General features: G+C 70.1%; 1 protein-coding gene across 1 annotated transcript; it reads right to left on the bottom strand.

The window, feature by feature from the left end:
• Positions 1–904: 904 nt before the first annotated feature.
• On the bottom strand, positions 905–6120 carry RABAC1 (Rab acceptor 1). The gene is made up of 6 exons (XM_068924292.1): positions 6061–6120; positions 5189–5285; positions 3788–3985; positions 2910–3007; positions 1718–1819; positions 905–1506 (listed from the first exon to the last, which is right to left on the bottom strand). The coding sequence occupies exons 2-6, from the start codon at positions 5263–5265 to the stop codon at positions 1418–1420; spliced, it is 564 nt and encodes a 187-aa protein (XP_068780393.1). The 5' UTR covers positions 5266–5285; positions 6061–6120; the 3' UTR covers positions 905–1417.
• Positions 6121–14747: the final 8627 nt, after the last annotated feature.

Here is a 14747-nt window from a genome sequence, read left to right as displayed (position 1 = left end):
GTGACGTGAGGGACAGTGGGACCCAGGTGTCCGGGGTGGGGGCTGTGCAGGGATGCACACACGTGTGGGGACGCACACGTGTGTGGCCTGCATAGGGGTGTGTGAGGGGGTGTGCACACGTGTGTGGGGGGGGTGCACATGTGTGTGGCCTGCATAGGGGTGTGTGAGGGGGTGTGCACACGCGTGTGGGGACGCACACGTGTGTGGCCTGCATAGGGGTGTGTGAGGGGGTGTGCACACGTGTGGGGGTGCACACGCATGTGTCCTGCATCAAGGACTGTGGCACATGGGATGCACACGCGTGTGGGGATGCACATGTATGTGGCCTGCATAGGGGTGTGTGAGGGGGTGTGCACACGTGTGGGGGGGTGCACATGTGTGTGGCCTGCATAGGGGTGTGTGAGGGGGTGTGCACACGTGTGGGGGTGCACACGCATGTGTCCTGCATCAAGGACTGTGGCACATGGTGGGATGCACACACGTGTGGGGACGCACATGTATGTGGCCTGCATAGGGGTGTGTGAGGGGGTGTGCACACGTGTGTGTGTGGGGGGGTGCACACGCATGTGTCTTGCATCAAGGACTGTGGCACATGGCGGGATGCACACGCGTGTGGGGACGCACATGTATGTGGCATGCGCATGCTGCGCGGGCCACATGTCCAGGACATGACCAGCCGTGCAAAGCGTGTGCAAAGAGCTGTGTGCACGCAGTGAGGGGCTGGGCACACGCATGTGCGGCACGCGCAAGGGCTGTGCCCGCGTGTGGCGTGTACATGATACTTGCAGGTGCCTTTGGGGGGGGGGGTCTGTGTCCGTGTGAGCCCACACAGCCATGCACACGCGTGCTGCATGCACACGCCTCTCCCAGGTGCCCCCCCCAAAACCACGCACACGCGTGTAGCTGGACACGCAACAGCTTTATTGCAGCAGCAGCTCGGCTGGGGGCCCTGCAGCTGGGGGGCATCGGGGGGCAGTAGGGCTCTGTATCCACATGGGACGTCCCCCCAAATGAGGGGGCTCCTGGAGGGGCTGCTTTTTGGGGGGGGTAGCAATAGGGGGTGCATTGGGGGTGTATTTTGGGGGGGTGGCAGTGGGGGGCGGTGCATTGGAGGGACTTGGGGGGGCTGCAGCAGCCATGGGGGGGGGCTGCAGCCCTTTTGGGGGTGCAGCAGCTGGGGGGGGTGCAGTATTTGGGGGGCTGGAAGGGGTGCAGGGGGGGGCTCTGAGCAGGGGCTGCAGCATTTTGGGGGGGGTTGCTCTGTTGGGGGGGGTGTTGGTGGCTGCAGCCCCGGGGGTGGTCGGGGGTTTGGGGGGGCCAGTTGCCACATTGGGGGGGGATTGCGGGGGAATCGTTGCCCTGGGGGGTTGGGGGGGGGTCGCAAGGGGGGGGGGGGTCGCAGCATTGGGGGGGGGGGTCACACGGGCTCCATCTGCAGCTCGGGGGCCTCGGCGGGGTCCAGCTGGCGGAAGGCGGCGTGGGACCCGATCACCACCAGCGTCGCCCCTGGGGGGGGGGGACAACGGGGGGGGGTCAGGGACAAGCTGGGACCCCCCCCCACCCCCCCCTCAGCCAGGGTGCTCCCCCCGGAACATGCTGGGGGGCAGTTTGGGGAGGGATTGGGCAAGGGAAGTTTTGCAGGGGCAGTTTGGGGGGGGGTAGGTTTGGGGGGGGGGGAGGAGGTGGGGGGGCACATTTTTGGGGGGGGGTCACTCACCCAGCACCCAGAAGACGGCGGCGCCGGCCCCCGCCAGCCAGAAGACGGGCAGGGAGACGCCCCCGGCCAGCCCGTACTGGTGGGCCGTGCTCAGCTCCCGGCCTGGGGGGGCCGCGGCGGTCGGGGGGGGCCGTGCTGAGGACCCCCCCACCTTTCCCAGTGCTGCCAGTGCCCCCCAGTCCCTCCTGACACCCTCCCAGCACCCCCCCAGTGCCCCCCAGTGCCTCCTGAACACCCTCCAGTGCCCCCCAGTGCTCCCCAGTCCCTCCTGACACCCTCCAGTGCCCCCCAGTGCTCCCCAGTCCCTCCCAGTGCCCCCCAGTCCCTCCTGACACCCTCCAGTGCCCCCCAGTGCCCCCCAGTCCCTCCTGAACACCCTCCAGTGCCCCCCAGTGCCTCCCAGTCCCTCCTGACACCCTCCCAGTCCCTCCCAGTGCCCCCCAGTCCCTCCTGACACCCTCCCAGCACCCCCCCAGTCCCTCCTGAACACCCTCCAGTGCCCCTCAGTGCCCCCCAGTCCCTCCCAGTGCCCCCCAGTCCCTCCTGAACACCCTCCAGTGCCCCCCAGTGCCCCCTGATGCCCTCCCAGTGCCTCCCAGTGCCCCCCAGTCCCTCCTGACACCCTCCCAGTCCCTCCCAGTGCCCCCCAGTCCCTCCTGACACCCTCCCAGCGCCCCCCCAGTCCCTCCTGAACACCCTCCAGTGCCCCTCAGTGCCCCCCAGTCCCTCCCAGTGCCCCCCAGTCCCTCCTGAACACCCTCCAGTGCCCCCCAGTGCCCCCTGATGCCCTCCCAGTGCCTCCCAGTGCCCCCCAGTCCCTCCTGACACCCTCCCAGTCCCTCCCAGTGCCCCCCAGTCCCTCCTGACACCCTCCCAGCACCCCCCCAGTCCCTCCTGAACACCCTCCAGTGCCCCCCAGTGCTCCCCAGTCCCTCCTGACACCCTCCCAGTGCCCCCCCAGTACCCCCCAGTCCCTCCTGACACCCTCCCAGCGCCCCCCAGTGCTCCCCAGTCCCTCCTGATGCCCTCCCAGTCCCTCCCAGTGTCCCTCAGTCCCTCCTAAACACCCCCCAGTGCCCCCCAGTCCCTCCTGACACCCTCCAGTGCCCCCCAGTGCTCCCCGCAGTGCCCCCCAGTCCCTCCTGACACCCTCCCAGTGCCCCCCAGTGCCTCCCAGTGCCCCCAGTCTCACCGAAGAGGACCAGAGGTGCCTGCTGGGCGCGCAGCCGGACGACGTAGCAGGCGCCGAAGAAGACGCCCAGAGCCACCAGCAGCAGCGGGGAGGTGACGCTGGGGGGCGAGGGGCATGTGGGGCCCCACGGCTGCCCCACGGCACCCCCAGACCCCTACATCCTGCCCCCCCCACCCCACGGCTGCCCCATGGCACCCCCAACCCCCATATCCTGTCCCCCCTGCCCCACAACTGCCCCCAATACCCTCAGCACTGACCCCTCATCCTGCCCCAAAGCAGCCCCACAGTCCCTTGTTCCGAACCCCCCAATCCTGCCCCATAGCAGCCTCCAGCCTTAACTCCCCATCCTGCCCCACAGCAGCCCCACAATCCCACCCCATGACCCTATATCCTGCCCCACAGCAGCCCCACAATCCCACCCCCATGAACCCCCCCATCCTGCCCCACAATCCCACCCCATGACCCCCCCCATCCTGCCCCACAATCCCACCCCATGACCCCCGCTGTCCTGCCCCACAATCCCACCCATGACCCCTGCTGTCCTGCCCCACAATCCCATCCCATGACCCCTGCTGTCCTGCCCCACAATCCCACCCCATGACCCCCCCATCCTGCCCCACAATCCCACCCATGACCCCTGCTGTCCTGCCCCACAATCCCACCCATGACCCCTGCTGTCCTGCCCCACAATCCCACCCCATGACCCCCTGTCCTGCCCCACAGTCTCACCCCATGACCCCCGCTGTCCTGCCCCACAATCCCACCCCATGACCCCCCCATCCTGCCCCACAATCCCACCCATGACCCCCGCGTCCTGCCCCACAATCCCACCCCATGACCCCCCCGTCCTGCCCCACAGCAGCCCGCCCCGGGCTCACAGGCAGTAGAGGATGAGGCCGAGGAAGACGCAGAGGTAGTTGCTCTGGAAGCGCTCGCCGTTGTGGGCCAGGCGCTGGCAGAGCTCCCCGAAGGTGCGCGGGGCCCCGAAGCGCCGCTGGTCCAGGAAGGCGCCCCACGGCCGCAGCCCCGCGCGCCGCCCCTCCAGCCACCGCCGGGCCGCCGCCGGCAGCGCCAGCCTGCGGCCGGGACGCCGCGCTGCCCCACGGCCCCTGCCCCACGGGGGCACCCCCCCTGCCCCACGGCACCCTCCGCCCCACGGGGGCACCCCCCGCCCCACGGCATCCTCCGCCCCACGGGGCCACGGCCCACGGCACCCCCTGCCCCACAGCACCCTCCGCCCCACGGGGGCACAGCCCACGGCACCCCCTGCCCCACGGGGCCACGGCCCACGGCACCCCCTGCCCCATGGCACCCTCCGCCCCATGGGGGCACCCCCCGCCCCACGGCACCCTCCGCCCCACGGGGGCACCCCCCGACCCACGGCATCCTCCGCCCCACGGGGCCACGGCCCACGGCACCCCCTGCCCCACAGCACCCTCCGCCCCACGGGGGCACAGCCCACGGCACCCCCTGCCCCACGGGGCCACGGCCCACGGCACCCCCTGCCCCACGGCACCCTCCGCCCCACGGGGGCACAGCCCACGGCACCCCCTGCCCCATGGCACCCTCTGCCCCATGGCACCCCCTGCCCCACGGCACCCTCCGCCCCACGGGGGCACAGCCCACGACACCCCCTGCCCCAGAGGGCCACGGCCCACGGCACCCCCTGCCCCACGGCACCCTCCGCCCCACGGCACCCTCCACCCCACGGGCCACGGGCCACGGCACCCCCTGCCCCACGGCACCCTCCGCCCCATGGGGCCACGGCGCACCGTACCCCCTGCCCCACAGCACCCTCCACCCCACGGGCCACGGGCCACGGCACCCCCTGCCCCACGGCACCCTCCGCCCCATGGGGCCACGGCCCACGGCACCCCCTGCCCCATGGCACCCTCCACCCCATGGGGGCACAGCCCACGGCACCCCCTGCCCCACGGCACCCTCTGCCCCATGGCACCCCCTGCCCCACGGCACCCTCCGCCCCACGGGGGCACAGCCCACGGCACCCCCTGCCCCACGGGGCCACGGCCCACGGCACCCCCTGCCCCACGGCACCCTCCGCCCCACGGGGGCACAGCCCATGGCACCCCCTGCCCCACGGCACCCTCTGCCCCACGGCACCCCCTGCCCCACGGCACCCTCCGCCCCATGGGGCCACGGCCCACCGTACCCCCTGCCCCACGGCACCCACAGCCCCATGGCGGCCACAGCCCCACCGAGGCCCTGACCCATGGCACCCTGTGCCCCCCAGCACCGCCCCCCCCCACCCCAATGCTCACTTGGTGCCCAGCCCGGCCAGGGGGTCACCCTCCGTCGTGGGGTTGAAGAGATGCTCCTGGGGGGGGCTCCCCGCCATGGTGCTGGCGGGGGGGGGGGCTGGAAGAAATGGGGGGTTATGGGGGGGTGGCAGCCCCCCCATGTCGGGGGGTGGATGTCCCATTGCAGACATGAGGGGGCTAATTTGGGGCAGGGGCTTGGGGGGGGGCTCAGGCCTTGTCTCTATGGGGCTGCAGGGCTGTTTTGGGGGGGGGGCACTCAGGCCTTGTCTCTATGGGGCTGTTTGGGGGGGGCGCTCAGGCCTTGTCTCTATGGGGCTGCAGAGCTGTTTGGGGGGGGGGGGGCTCAGGCCTTGTCTCTATGGGGCTGCAGGGCTGTTTGGGGGGGGGGCTCAGGCCTTGACTCTATGGGGCTGTTGGGGGGGGGCGCTCAGGCCTTGTCTCTATGGGGTTGCAGGGCTGTTTGGGGGGGGGGGCTCAGGCCTTGACTCTATGGGGCTGTTTGGGGGGGGGCGCTCAGGCCTTGTCTCTATGGGGCTGCAGGGCTGTTTGGGGGGGGGGGCTCAGGCCTTGACTCTATGGGGCTGTTTGGGGGGGGGCGCTCAGGCCTTGTCTCTATGGGGCTGCAGGGCTGTTTGGGGGGGGGGGCTCAGGCCTTGACTCTATGGGGCTGTTTGGGGGGGGGGGCTCAGGCCTTGTCTCTATGGGGCTGCAGGGAGGTTTTGGCGGGGGGGTTGCGGGTTATGGGGCCTGCGGCCGGATCACTGGGGGGGCGGGAACCGGGACAGACCCCCCCCCCCCACCGGGGCTCCCCCGTTGCCATGGCGCCCCCCTCAGTGCTCGCCGTCGCCATGGCGACCCGCCCCCGCCCTCACCTGCTCGCGGCGCGGGGCGGAAGCGCGGTGCCGCGTGGCAGCGCGGGGGGGCGCCGCGGCGCGGGCGGACGTCGTGGGGGGGGGGGACGCAAGGGATGCCGGGAGAGCGGCGCCCCGCGCGGGGCACTCTGGGAGATGTAGTTTATTCCCCCTCCTCCCAGTTGCGGGGGGGGGCACGGTGCAAGGCGGGGGTGTTTGGGGGATGGGGGTGTTTTAGGGGAGGGAGGTGTGGCCTCCCCATCCCCCCGCGATCCAGGCAGTTGTGGAGGGTCCCCAGAGACCATGGGGGACCCCCCCAGGATAACTGGATGCCCCAGAGCCACCAGGATCCCTCCCAGGACCTCCCCATAGACACCCCCAGGATCATTGAGGACCCCGGGAACCCCCCCCCATGGATCCCACAGGACACTTGGGGACCCCAGGGACACCTCAAGGTTACCCCCCCATACCATGAGGGACCCCAAGGAGTCTCCAGAGCCACCAAGACCCCTTGGGACCCTCCCCCAGAGGCCCCTCGAGCACCACTGGGGACCTCAGGGACCCTCTAGGGCCACCCCAGGGTTCCTGCAGGTCCCTTGAGGACTCAAGGACACCCCAGAATCATCGGGGACCCCCCCAGGAACTCCCAGGGCCATTGGGGACCCATCAGGGACACCCCAGAGACCCCTGGGACCACTGAGGACCTCGTGGACCTCCAGGTGCCTGCCAGGATCACTGAGGACCCCAGGACCTCCCCTGAGGCACCAGGGACCCTCTAACCCCCATGGAGACCCCCCCCCGGGGCTACTGAGGACCTCAAGGACACCCTAGACCCACCAGGGACCCCCCCCAGGGACTCTCCAGGACCATGGAGGACCCCAGGGACTGCTCAAAGCCACCCTCAGGACCACAAGTGACCCCTGGGACACCCCAGAGGCATGGGGGACACCCCAGAGAAACCCCAGGACCATAGGAGACCTCAAGGATACCCTCAAGAGACATTGGGGATCCCCTCAAGAGATCTTTCCACAGGATCTTTGGGTCCCCAGGAGCACCCCAGAGCCACTGAGGACCTCCAGCGACAAGTCTGTCCTCCCACGGTGCCTGTTTGTCCATCTGTCCTCCCCCAGCACCTGATGGACTGTCTGTCCATCCGTGGGACCCTGGGCACAGCCCGGCCCCACCTTCTGCCCAGCTATCCCTGGTTGTCTGTCCATGCATGTCCATCCTCCCCTCCCTCCATCCACCCCTCTATCCGCTCGTCCATCCATCCGGCTGCCCCTCCACCCCTCCCTCTACCCCTCCATCCCTCCGTCTCTCCATCCACTCCTGCATCCATCCATCCCTCTGTCTCTCCATCCATCCACCCTTCCCTCTTCCTCCTTCAACCCCTCCATCCCTCCTTCCATCTCTCCATCCATCCCTCCACCTCTCCATCTCTCCACCCGCCTACACCTCTCTCTCTCCTGTCTCTCCACTCATCCTTCCCTCCATCCCTCCAAGACTCCCTCCCTCTCTCCAGACCCCCCATCCCTTCTGAGCCCCCCAGGTCTCTCCTCCCTCATCCAGCCCCCCCAGTCTTGCCACCCAGTTCCTCCCCCCCAAATTCCCCCCGGCTGCCCCCCACTCTGAGTCCCTCAGCCCTCTTGGTCCTGCCCCCCCAGCTCTGCCCCCCTGCTCTGCCCTGATGGCCCCCAGGTCCCCCTGCTCCTGCCCCCCCAAGTCACCCCACTTCTGCCCCCCAACTCTGCCCTGGTGCCCCTTGGGTCCCCCTGCTCCTGCCCCCCAGCTCTGCCTTGAGACCCCCCCATGTCCCCCCACTCCTGTCCCCCAGCTCTGCCCCAGTGCCCCTTGGGTCCCCCTGCTCCTGCCCCCCAGCTCTGCCTTGAGACCCCCCTATCCCCCGCTCCTGCCCCCCATGTCCCCCCACTTCTGCCCCCCAGCTCTGCCCCGATGCCCCCTGCTCCTGTCCCTCGGATCCCTCCGCTCTGCCTCGAGACCCCCCCCATATCCCCCTGCTCCTGCTCCCCCCAAGTCACCCCCCTCCTGCCCCCCAGCTCTGCCTTGAGACCCCCCCATGTCCCCCCACTCCTGCCCCCCAGCTCTGCCCCAGTGCCCCTTGGGTCTCCCTGCTCCTGCCCCCCAGCTCTGCCTTGAGACCCCCCTATCCCCCGCTCCTGCCCCCCATGTCCCCCCACTTCTGCCCCCCAGCTCTGCCCCGATGCCCCCTGCTCCTGTCCCTCGGATCCCTCCGCTCTTCCTCGAGACCCCCCCCATATCCCCCTGCTCCTGCTCCCCCCAAGTCACCCCCTCCTGCCCCCCCAGCTCTGCCCTGGTGCCCCCCAGATCCCCCCGCTCCTGCCCCCTAGCTCTGCCCCGGTGCCCCCCCCCGTCCATCCTCCCCCCCGGCGGCAGCGGGCGGAAACGGCCCCTGAGTGGCGGCGGCGGCGGCGGCGGGGAGGGGGGCGCGGGGGCGGCGGGGGGGGCGCGGGGGCGGCGGCGACAGCCCCTCTCCATCTTCCCATTAGCGCTAATGGGCAGGTCCCGCTCCCCGCCGCCCCCCCGTTAATCACCGCCGCCTGATGAAGATTTATCGGCTGCCGCCCGCAGCGCCGGGGCTGCGCCGGGCTATGGGGCGGGGGGGACAATGGGGGGCACTGGGGGCCATGGGGCAGGGGAGGCGCGGGGAGGGGGTCTGTGGGGGGCATTAGGGTCTATGGGGCATGGGAAGCATGAGGCAGGGGGCTATGAGACACATTGGGGGCTATGGGGTGGGGAGGCGTGGGGGGCATTGGGGGCTGTGGGGGGCATTAAGGGCTATGGGGCATGGGAAGCATGAGGCAGGGGGGCTGTGGGGGGCATTGGGAGCTATGGGGTGGGGAGGCATGGGGGAATTACGGGCTATGGGGGGCATTAGGAGCTATGGGGCAGGGCAGGCATGCAGCAGGGTTATGGGGGTGGAGGGGTGGAGGTTATGGGGTAGAGACAGCTATGGGGGGCAGAGGGGGACATGAGGGGAAGGGGCTATGGGCCTAGGGGAGCATGGGGCAGAGAGGGCTGGGGGGCAGGGAGGGCTATGGGGCAGAGGGGTTGAAAGCTATGGGGCGGGGGGGCATAGGGCAGGGGAGGATTTCAGGGCAATGGGGCAGAGAGGGCCATGGGGCAGAGTGGATGGGAGCTGTGGGGCATGGGGGACAGAGACAAGGCTGGGGGCTACGGGGCAGGGGGGGCATTGGGGGCAGAGGAGGGATATGGGGCCTATAGAGCAGAAGGGGATGGGGGGCTATAGGGCAGAGAGCAGGCTGCATTGGGGCAGACAGGGGGGCAGAGTGGGGGTGCTCGGGGTTTGGGAACATTTGGGGGTATTTGTGACCGGGGGTGGGGGGGTTGCAGTGACCTCACTTATGGGGCGTGCCCCCCTCCCCGGCGTCGGAGGGAGAACCTAGGCGTCCGGGGGGGGGGGGGGGGCCTGCTTCGCCCCACAGGCCCCACCGCCCGCGTGGGCCCAGGCGTCCGGCCGCCCCGCTGCAGTGCGCCCCGCTCCCACACGAGGGCAGCTCTGTCCCGAGCAGGGCCCGGCTCCGAGCTCGGGGCCACCCGCGGCCGTCAGTAGGGACACGGGGCAACGGGGCAGCCCCAGCCCGCCCGCCCGAAACCAACCTCAACCCAGAGCCAGGAGCACCCCAAGGCCCCCCCCCCCATAACCAGCCCTGACCCTGAGCCAGATGCACCTCTAAAGCCCCCCAAGAGCACCCTAAGGACCCCTAGGAGCACCCCAAGCCCCCCCATACCCAGCTCTGAGCCAGAAGCACCCCAAAGCCCCCTCAGCATCACCTCAAGGCCCCCCAGGAGCACCTCAAAGCCCCCCAGGAGCACCCCAGGGACCCCCAGGAGCATTCCAAGCATCCCCCCATACCTATCTCTGAGCCAGAAGCACCTCAAAGCCCCCCAGGAGCACCCCAGGGACCCTCAGGAGCATCCCAAGCATCCTCCCATACCTATCTCTGAGCCAGAAGCACCTCAAAGCCCCCCAGGAGCACCCTAAAGACCCCCAGGAGCACCCCAAGCACCCCCCCCATACCCAGCTCTGAGCCAGAAGCACCCCAAAGCCCCCCCAGCATTACCCCAAAGCCCCCCAGGAGCACCCCAGGGACCCTCAGGAGCACCCCAAGCACACCCCCATACCCAGCTCTGAGCCAGAAGCACCCCGAAGCCCCCCCAGAATCACCTCAAGGCTCCCCAAAGAGCATCCCAAAGCCCCCCAGGAGCACCCTAAAGCCCCCCCCAGCATCCCAGGACCCCCAGGAGCACTCCAAGGCCCCCCCTGCCCCGGCCCCGAGCCAGGCGCCCCCCGGGCCGCGGTGTCCCCCCCCGCCCTCCCCGAGGGTGTCCCCAGCCCCCCCGCGGCCCCCCCTGATTGATTCCTGTTTACGGCGCGGCGCGCACCGGGGTGGCTCCGCGGGGACGCGCCATCCATCACCCCGCGCCGCCATGCAAATTCCCTAATAAAAACATTTTACTCGTAAATGGGCCCGAACTAATTAACTAAAGTGTTAATTAAAGTGCGGCCGGCGGGGAGCGGCGCCGCCGCCGCGATCCATCTTCGCCACGAGTGGGAGCAGCCCCCGCCGGCGCGGGGGGGGGGCCCAAACACGGGCGGGGGGGAGTCCCGGGGGGGGCAAACCCAGGGGAGGAAGAGACTAGGGGGACTCGGCCTGGGGGGCTGCGACAGGGGACCCCCCCCCCGGCTCCCGGAGGTGCCCAGCATGGGGGAGGTTGGTTGTGGGGGGCCCCAGCCCGGGGAGGGCTGGTTATGGGGCGCCCTTGCTCCTGTGGGGCTGGTTATGGGGGGCACGGAGGGGTGCATGGTGGGGGGGTGCTGGTTATGGGGCACCCTTGCCCCTGGAGGGGCTGGTTACGAGGTCCCCAGACTCAGAGGCTGGTTTTGGGGTCCCCTGGCTCAAAAGGGGCTCATTTTGAGGGGTCCTTAGCCCAGGAAAGGCTGGTTATGGGGTTTCTTAACCCCAAAAGGGATGATTTGGGGTTCCTTAACCCAAAAGGGTTCATTTTAGGGTCCCCTGGCCCGAGGAAGGGCTAGTTCGGGAGTTCCTTAACCCAGAAGGGGCTGGTTTGGGGGGTTCCTTGGCCCGGGTCAAGGGGGAGACTGGTTACAGGGTCCCCTGGCCCAAAAGAAGCTGGTTCTGGGGTCCCCAGCCCAAAAGTGGCTGATTTGGGGTCCCCCAGCCCAAAGTGGGTGCTGGTTCTGGGGTCCCCCGGATCAAAAGGGGCTGGTTTGGGGGTTCCTTGGCCCAAAAGTGGCTGGTTTTGGGTTCCCCAGCCCAGGGTGATGGGTGGGGGGGTCTGGTTCTGGGGTCCCCCGGCCCAAAAGGGGCTGGTTTTGGGTCCCCCAGCCCAGGGTGATGGGTGGGGGGGTCTGGTTCTGGGGTGCCCCGGCCCAAAAGGGGCTGGTTTTGGGTCCCCCAGCCCAGGGTGATGGGTGGGGGGGTCTGGTTCTGGGGTGCCCCAGCCCGGGGGGGGGTCCGGTTACGGGCCGGCCACCCTGTGCCAGGCCCGGCGGTTCCCGGCTGCTGCCGGTGCCCCGGTGCCCCCCGGCTCGGACCGGTTCGGCCCGACGGGACCCGCGGCGGTGGGTGGGGGGGGTCGGGGCCCCTTGCCCCCCCCCGGCCCATTGTTCGGCGGAGCCGGCGCCGGTTCGCGGCGACCCCCGCCGCCCGCCCATACATCACCCGCTGACAGCTGCGGAGAGGCGGCGAATTAGCACCTAAATCGAATATTGATCAGCTCGCCGGGCCGCTGCGCTCCGCTGCCCGGGCCCGCTGCGCCGCGCCGCGCCGAGCGCCCCCCGCGCCGCGCCACGCCACGCCACGCCACGCCGCGCCGCGCCGGGGATGGCCGCGGCCGGGACCCCCTCGCCCTGCACCCGCTGGTACCCGGCCGGGTCTCCCCTGCATCCGGCTGGAAACTGCCTTGCACCGGGCTCGGACCCCCCACCCTGCACCGGGTCGGGACCTCCCCTTGCACCGGGCTGGGACCCCCCCCCTGCACCGGGCTGGGACCCTCCCCTTGCACCGGGTCGGGACCCCCCCCTTGCACCGGGTCGGGACCCCCCCCTTGCACCGGGTCGGGATCCCCCCCCTTGCACCGGGCTGGGACCCCCCCTTGCACCGGGTCGGGACCCCCCTTGCACCGGGTCGGGACCCCCCCCCTTGCACCGGGTCGGGACCCCCCCTTGCACCGGGCTGGGACCCCCCTTGCACCGGGTCGGGACCCCCCCCCTTGCACCGGGCTGGGACCCCCCCCTTGCACCGGGTCGGGACCCCCCTTGCACCGGGTCGGGACCCCCCCTTGCACTGGGTCGGGACCCCCCCCTTGCCCCGGGTCGGGACCCCCCCCTTGCACCGGGTCGGGACCGCCTGCACCGGGTCGGGACCCCCCTTGCAGCAGGTCGGGACCCTTTGCACTGGGCTGGGTCTCCCCTGCACCGGTTCGGGACACCCTGCACCAGCCAGGGTGCACCTTAACCCCCCCCGAACCGGGACTAACGGGTCCCCCGTTCCCCCCCCGGCTACCAGGACACTTGATCCCCCCCAGCCCAGCGGTACTGGGGTGGCTGGACCCCCCTCCCAGTCCCCAGCGCTCCTGTGCCCCCCCCCCCCCGGCTCCGCCGTTAATCACTGTGGAGCAATTAACGAGGGAGCGGGGTGTATCCCCCCCCGGCCTGACACGCACCGACAGCGGGGGGGGGCCCAGGCATCCGGGTTCCCACCTCTGCCCTCCGGGTTGTGGGGCGCTGCTGGAGGAAAAGGGGGGGGCTATGGGGGGAGGAAATAGCAATAACCAGTTGGGGGGGGGGACACGGCATCCTCCAGCTTTAACCCTTTGAGCGCCGATCTGACAGCACACAGCGGCCCCCATGCACCCCCCCAATCCGAACGCAGCGCCGGACGCCTGGGTCCCCTCTGCGGGCCGGGCTGGGCCAAGGGAGAGGGGCAGGATGTTAAGATTAACTGTCACCCCCCCACACACACCCCACGGCATCTCCCTGTGCCGCTGTGGTGTCACCCCGTGTGGCTGTGGGTCACAGTGCCCCTTCCCCATGCCCCATTCCCATGTCCTGTCCCCATGTCCTGTGCCCTGTCCCCATGCCCCATCCCCACATCCTATGCCCTGTCCCCATGCCCCATGCCCTCTGCCCTGTCCCTGTGCCCCATGTTCCATGCCCCATTCTCATGCCCTCTGCCCTGTCCCCAAGCCCCATGCCCCATGTCCCATCCCCATGTCCCATGCCCCGTCCCCATGTCCCATGCCCTGTCCCCATGCCCCATCCTCATGCCCCTGTACTCCATCCCCACGCCCTGAGCTCCATCCCCATGCCCCATCCCCATGCCCCATGTCCCGTGCCCCATCCCCATGCCCCATCCCCATGCCCCATGTCCTGTGCCCCATCCCCATGCCCCTCGCCCCGTGCCCCATCCCCTCACCCCATACCCATGTCCCGTGCCCCATCCCCATGCCCCATCCTCATGCCCCGTACTCCATCCCCACGCCCTGAGCTCCATCCCCATGCCCCATCCCCATGCCCCTCGCCCCGTGTCCCATCCCCATGCCCCATCCCCATGCCCCTCGCCCCGTGCCCCATCCCCTCACCCCATACCCATGTCCCGTGCCCCATCCCCATGCCCCATCCTCATGCCCCTGTACTCCATCCCCACGCCCTGAGCTCCATCCCCATGCCCCATCCCCATGCCCCTCGCCCCGTGCCCCATCCCCATGCCCCATCCCCATGCCCCATGTCCCGTGCCCCATCCCCATGCCCCTCGCCCTGTGCTCCATCCCCATGTCCCGTGCCCCATGTCCCGTTCGGTCCCGTGCCCGGCTCCTGCCCGCGGCCCCGCTGCCCGGGCAGCCGGGAGCAGGGCCAGGCCGAGCGGCGGTCCGGCGCGCGGGGCTGCCGGGGCGCGCGGGGCCGGGCGGGCTGGGCCAAGCGCGCGGAGCCCGGCCTGCTCCGGCGGCGCCGGCGCTGCCCTGTAGCAGACAGCTTGACTGATGACACGCATTAAACAGTTAATCCGCCTGATTGAATGTTTGCTTCCTCCAAATTGAAACATTAAACAACAACGGGGCCAGGAGAGGCGTCGACAAATCAGTCATGAAAGATTCATTTTCTCCCGAATAATGTAGCTCATGAGCTCGGAATATACAAATAGGCGAGGGCGGAAACACCCCTTCCTCCCGCCCGCCCGCGGAGCCCACCCAGCCCTGCCCTGCGCGCGCCCCCGGGGCCGGCCCGGGACCCAGGCGTCCGGGTGCCCCAGGCCAAGGAGAGCAGGGCAGAAAGCAAAGTCCCTGGGACAGGGGCCCAGGCGTCCTGGGCTTGGCGCCCGGAGCGGCTCTTGAGCACCACGTTACAGGCATGAGGAGAGGACCCCGGCGTCCGGGCGGGCTCCCCTGCTCTAAGACCTCACTCCCCTCCGGAGCTGGGGAAAGAGCCCAGGCGTCCGGGCTGCGGCAGGTAGGTGCGTACCCGTCTCACCGCAGCCTGCGCTCACGCGGGCGGCTGCGGTGCAGCGGCACGCCGGCTGCAGAGGACGACGGGCAAACACGCTCGGCACATGCAACGGGACAGCCAGGTAAAGAAGCAGCCACATGCGTGCACAAGCATGCATGCACACGCACAAACATGCGTG

This window comes from Struthio camelus, chromosome 39 (assembly GCF_040807025.1).
Source record: "Struthio camelus isolate bStrCam1 chromosome 39, bStrCam1.hap1, whole genome shotgun sequence".
In the NCBI taxonomy this organism is placed as follows: Eukaryota; Metazoa; Chordata; class Aves; order Struthioniformes; family Struthionidae; genus Struthio; species Struthio camelus.
The sequence above is the reverse complement of the archived record's forward strand: the minus strand, read 5'-3'. Positions and strand labels throughout refer to the sequence as shown.

What these genes read in the sequence shown, in the direction of transcription:
- RABAC1 (XM_068924292.1), bottom strand. Translation starts at nt 5,265, where the DNA reads ATGGCGGGGAGCCCCCCCCAGGAGCATCTCTTCAACCCCACGACGGAG. An exon ending in CTGGCCGGGCTGGGCACCAA is followed by an intron (nt 3,986 to 5,188) that starts GTGAGCATTGGG and finishes TCCCGGCCGCAG; the next exon opens with GCTGGCGCTGCCGGCGGCGG. An exon ending in CGCCGTCTTCTGGGTGCTGG is followed by an intron (nt 1,507 to 1,717) that starts GTGAGTGACCCC and finishes CCCCCCCCCCAG; the next exon opens with GGGCGACGCTGGTGGTGATC.